Source organism: Rhamphochromis longiceps, linkage group LG10, assembly GCF_057381845.1.
Source record: "Rhamphochromis longiceps isolate RC_006_pf linkage group LG10, R_longiceps_female_GT1.1, whole genome shotgun sequence".
Taxonomy (NCBI): domain Eukaryota; kingdom Metazoa; phylum Chordata; class Actinopteri; order Cichliformes; family Cichlidae; genus Rhamphochromis; species Rhamphochromis longiceps.
Genome location: NC_140566.1, coordinates 35,584,014 through 35,589,273, shown reverse-complemented (window position 1 = coordinate 35,589,273; position 5,260 = coordinate 35,584,014). Strand labels below are relative to the sequence as shown.

The following is a 5,260-nucleotide window of genomic DNA, read 5'->3' as shown; positions in this document are numbered from 1 at the left end:
GATTTTATTCTGAAACAACTAATACATGCGACGATTATTCAAACCATCCATGGCTCTGTGTAGAAACATTAAACATTAATAAATTCTTACCTGGTTCTTGATATTTGGACGTCCTGTGAGAAAAAAAGGTGTGAGAAAGTCAGAGCTGAGTCAAACCTCAGCACTGCTCAGGTGATGTTTTTAAATAGATGTAAAATAACCACAAAGACAAAAAACAGTGTGCAGGAAACACGAACAAAGCTCTTTTATGAATCAACTGTAAAAGTTTTAGCACCTTCTTCTGATGCTAATTTAAGTTTTATCAAGCAAACATCCAGAAAAACAGTCTTTAAGCAACAACAGAAGTCAACTTTCCCTTTTAGACTTCACTTAGAGATAAACTCTAATATAAAGAAACGTGAGTCTGTATGTTGTTATTCGTATAAATAAGCTGGCCGTGACAGAGCTCCCAGTACAGCGTGTGCCTCTAAGACAGACGACAGCTAGCATGAAATGTTGGCTCGCACCATTCAGCAAACAATTTCACACAAACCACATTATAACAGCAACCAGCGAGCTAACGTCAGCGTGCTGCTCAGAGTCTGCATCAGTTTCATGTACTCAGCAAAGTCTTGATAAATCTTTGAAATCATTAACAACAAATCAGTGCCCGGAGGCGTTTCAGGTGGTTGTTTGTTCAGACATGTGATGCTAAAATCGACCCTTATTTAACGTTACGATCATTTTAGCTGCTAAAGTAGTTTGACAGGTCGGTCAGTCACTAATTCAGACAGTGTTTTACCAGCAATAAAGCTAGCAAGCAAATAAGCTAACGTTAGCCAGCTAGCCATTGCTTAGCAACGCAACATGAATTTTGCGATTAACATGAGGTGATGCGTTTCTCAGAAAACGGTTTGTGTGAATCAACCTTCACTGTCTGCTGGCGTGCTCCATGAGCGAGCCTTTCAGAATAAGATACAGGTTCTTCTATGAACACAGTCCAACAGTATTCTGGCCCTATCTGGACTTTGTGCTTGAACAGATGTATAGGAGACACCAGTGGTTACCAGACTGTCGTTTCATTGCCACGATTAAAGCACAGGCTGTTGTTATAAGCAGAACATGAACGTACTTTTTAATAAAGAAGCCTCCCCTCTTCTCCTTCTTGTTGATTTCACTGTTGAGTTTGGAGATCATCCTGCAGAGACATGGATACATGACGTCACAGTGTGGTTAACCCTCGCCTGGGTCTCCCTCAGCGTTCAGACTATACCACATAATCAGCACATCTAACATCAAACACCAGCTTTGGTTACAAGTGAAGACTTTCTGTTAACAGTACTGATCCAGTAAAATGTCTCTCAATCAAAGCTGTGGCCCAGGCCGACTGCAGTACCACAGCGCAGCAGCAGGGGGCAGTACTCACGGAGTATGAAGTTTAGGGAATTTCTGGAGGTCGTTGTCGCTCAGATTCTGCAAAAACAAACAGGGTCACATCCTTCCCTACACCCTTCTTTCCTTTTCCAGTTTTATTTTCTTGAGTTGAACTCACCACAAATCTGGAACCAGAGATGGAGTGCTTCAGCACGACTTTGTCACAGCCGGACAGATTCATCTGCAACAGGGACGTCACAGGGACATATCATTCAAATATGAACACATCTATTTATTATTATTGTTTTATTATCACTGTTTCTTATTCGATTCTTTTCTGTCTTCCAGGAAATACCGATTCTTCCTCACGTATGGACGTGATGTTCTCCGCAGACGATTCTGCGAATGTGAAACATCTAAACTAACACACTGTGGCGGAGGTGTGGTCCCGGGCACGGCTGCAGGGGAGGAGTGGTGCAGTGGGCTCAACGCGGCGGTGCTGGAGATGCCGGTGAGAACAGCTGATGGCGATTTGGACTGATAATGGTTTCCTTCCCTTTTTATAGTGAGACGGAGAGGAGCAGGGGGGGAAATCAGCTGGGACCGGCAGCTGTCAGACTGTGTTCATATCATAACCTGGGAAAACTATAAATAAATGTGGAAGCTGGTGATAAAGACCTGTGTGTGTGTGTACCTGTGTATAGTGCATTTCACACACACGCAGTGACGCAAAGCAAAGATAAGAATCGGTTTCTGATGTCACAGTTGCTGGCCACACCGCCTCGCTCCAGACTTTCAGCTGTAACTGCTTATGGACGGGACTGAAGCGTTAGCGTCATTTTGTCCCACACAGACTTCCTCAGATTTCCTGCTGATTCTCAAAACATAGCCAAGCACGAGCGACTCGTCAGCATCAGTGAGATGAGCTCACAGAGCTGGTCTGAGGTTCGACACAAACAGGCATCGGCCTCTTTTCCACGTTTCGTGTTGTCATGACGATTCTTCTTCTTGGTGCAGAACGAGCCCACGTTTGAACAGATTTGATAAATGAACACGATGCAGCCTGAGTGGTAAAGGAGTCTGTGGGTTGCATCCACCAATCATTAAAAGCCTCTGACATCAGACGCTATAAAAGAATCGCTCGGAAACTTTGTGTCGCGCTGATAGAGCCAGTCTTTTATGCTGATAAAGCACAGAGTGCAGATAGGGTGGAGTAGGTGGAAGATGGAGATATGGGACGAGTGCATCAGAGTCAGAGAGGCTGAGGTGGTTTGGAAGAAGCTCAGAGGAGGTTCATGGATGTAGCGAAGGAGGACATGAACAGCGTGTGACAGAGGAGGATGCTGGGGTGGACGATCTGCACGGGACTGAAGCGTCTCCGCTGAGCGAACGTCCCGCAGGCTTGTTGTGCAGAGATCAGTGAGGAGACATTCAGAGTGAAAATAAGCCCACAGGGATTTCTTCTACAGAAGTTCACCCCATGATTTGAATGTTTGGCCGCGTCTGTAACAAGTTACAGTTATTATCTCCCACATGTTGCTATTCTTGCCTCCGAGCACGCATGCTGAAACACCGTAGGCCTTAAATAACCCCATCAAACCCCAAATGGAAAATAACGACACTTCCTGCGGCTCTGCGCCGACGTACAGCTTTCATCTGCTCCACCTGTCTGCTCCGATACTTTGCACCATCAAACTGCTGCTCAGTGACCTAAAAATAATCAGACGTGATCAGATGTTAAAGTCTGTTAAAGTAAGACGAACTGTTTAGATTATAAGAGATGCACAGGAAGGGGAAACCCGGCAGTTTGTCACATCTCACTCCTCTTCATGCAGCCGCCTTCAGACGCGAGCAGCTAACGGCTAACGCTGCTGCTTCTGAAGTGTAACTGACACCCGGCTGCCTTTGTCCTTGTTCTCGGGGACTTTTATCCAAACGCATCACAAACACTTCCTCGTTAAACTTCTCTGAGTCGTTACGTCACAGCGTTTGAACTTCTGCAGAAAAATGTCACCATCCCTGCGATCAGCAGGAAAGCTGTACGCAATCACGCTGTGGCAGAGCCGATGACAGTTACTCAGTCCAGCCTTTAACTACAGATGCACAAAGCACCAGAAGCATCGGGCTGACACATGAAGCTGGCTGCACGTCTGATCGCATGAAAGTTTGCATTATTACCATTGTTTGACTGACCGTTCAAACACAGGGCATCAAACACCGAAGCTGCGGTCACCACGTCTCATCGAGCTCCGTGTCGGGCAGGTGCAGCAGCTCACCTGAGCCTCTGAGGTGAGCTGCTGCTCACTAACGTTCGGTTTGGTTCACGGCGCCGTCTGAGCATGAGTCAGCTGACCCCGCCGCTCGGAGGATCCCGAGGAGCTGAAAACGAGGACGTACACGAGGACGCACAAACAGTACGGACGGAGGCCTCACCCTTCTCAGGTAGTCCGCCAGCTGCTGCGGGTTCCACCCCATCATGTCCGACCTGGACGGCACGCGGTCCGAACTCATCCTGCTCGATGCTCAAAGGCACGACGTCAGCCCGGCTGCTGTCAGACCCAGAGCACGCTAACATCTGAGAGAAAGAGGCGATCTTTGAGCTCGCTTCTCGTCCTCTGAGGAAGTGATCGGGCTCGTAGTTTCTGCGCCGTTGTTCTCCTTCAGCCCGCAGTCTGACTAACGGGCCTCGCCGCCTCTTCCTGTGAAGACTCAGACGTCTCTGAAAGACAGAAAAGCAAAGAGCTGCGAGCGTCTCAGCTTTTACTTCCCCAAACCGAGTCGTCCGGTCTAACTGCGCGAGCGTCCGTCCGGCAGCGCAGGCAGCAAAGAGCAGGCAGACATGTCACCCGGGCCCAAAATGGCTTCCTCCTCCTCCACTCCTTCAGTCTCTCTCTCTGCGTCTCTCTTTCCTCTCTCTCTCTCTCTCTCTGAGAGGAAGTGAAGTGGGGGATGGATGAAGGCAGCATCACCCCCACCCCCCGTCTGACCACAGAGCGGAACAGCGTCTGCAGCTGCACCCACTCGCTGCAGCGACGCTGTTGAAATGCCAAACAGAGGAACAAACGAACCCCGGATCAGCTGGCACTGCCCCGACCCCGGGTCAGCCCGACGGAGGGCCTCCATCAGTGCCGAAGGCCAGGGTCGTTACCCAGCATGCATCTGTGCAGTCAAGCCACCTCTGCACATTCTGAAAAATGTACTCCAAGTATTCAAAGTAAAAGTATTGTTTACCAAAACAGTTTGTGTATCGGGCTGTGAAATGTTTACATCTGCTGTTTAACATGGGGGTCTATGGGGACGGGCTCACTGCTGCCTCTGCTGGACGTCAGAGGAACTGCACCGCTCAGAGCAAACCTGAAAAAGTCGGGACGAAAACAGGAGCTCATATTTTATTCGTGATCGAACACAGAAAACAAAAGATTAAAGTGAGAGAATGAGCCATCTCAGAAAAGCTCGTGCTGAAGAAGCGGAGGAAGATTTACCAGCTGATCATGTGACCTGTCAGCAGCTCGGTCACATGATCGAGGATAAAAAGAGGTTCTCAGAGAGGCAGAGCTTCACCAACATGAATCATGTTCCTCACCGTGAACAGTTCATCAGCGTTCTCAGAGAAGCTGGAGGACGCTCTGTGGGACGAGGCCGATGACCGTGAGCTTCAGCAGATGAGTCTCAGGAACACTCCCTGAAACCTGCTGGACATGCCGTCCACACGTGCAGGTTACAGCTCCACCACAATGGAGGTGGTCCATCCCAGCCAATCAAGGACGCCGCGCCGTCAGACTGAAGAGGGCAGGGAGCGTCCGGCTCGTTCTCAGGGCTCAGGTCAAAGCCTGCAGCTCTGTGTGGCCTTCATGTTTGAGCAGGACGATGCTAACCTGCAGCGCAGGAGAGGGGACACACGGACCTG

The 5,260-nt window shown here is 49.0% G+C and overlaps 1 protein-coding gene across 5 annotated transcripts in view; it reads right to left on the bottom strand.

The window, feature by feature from the left end:
* The window catches only part of lcp2a (lymphocyte cytosolic protein 2a), a 14,687-nt gene extending 9,427 nt beyond the window's left edge, over positions 1–5,260 (bottom strand). For 3 of the 5 annotated variants that reach the window (XM_085421504.1, XM_085421502.1, XM_085421503.1), the window contains exons 1-5: positions 3,787–5,259; positions 1,532–1,594; positions 1,406–1,452; positions 1,112–1,177; positions 91–113 (exon numbers count right to left, since the gene is read on the bottom strand). In XM_085421504.1, coding sequence (XP_085277630.1) covers positions 91–113; positions 1,112–1,177; positions 1,406–1,452; positions 1,532–1,594; positions 3,787–3,864 — 277 coding nt within the window. In that variant the 5' untranslated portion in view covers positions 3,865–5,259. Of the gene's footprint in view, positions 1–90; positions 114–1,111; positions 1,178–1,405; positions 1,453–1,531; positions 1,595–3,786 lie in introns of all 5 variants that reach the window. The other 2 variants (XM_085421505.1, XM_085421506.1) reach the window with 1 other exon arrangement.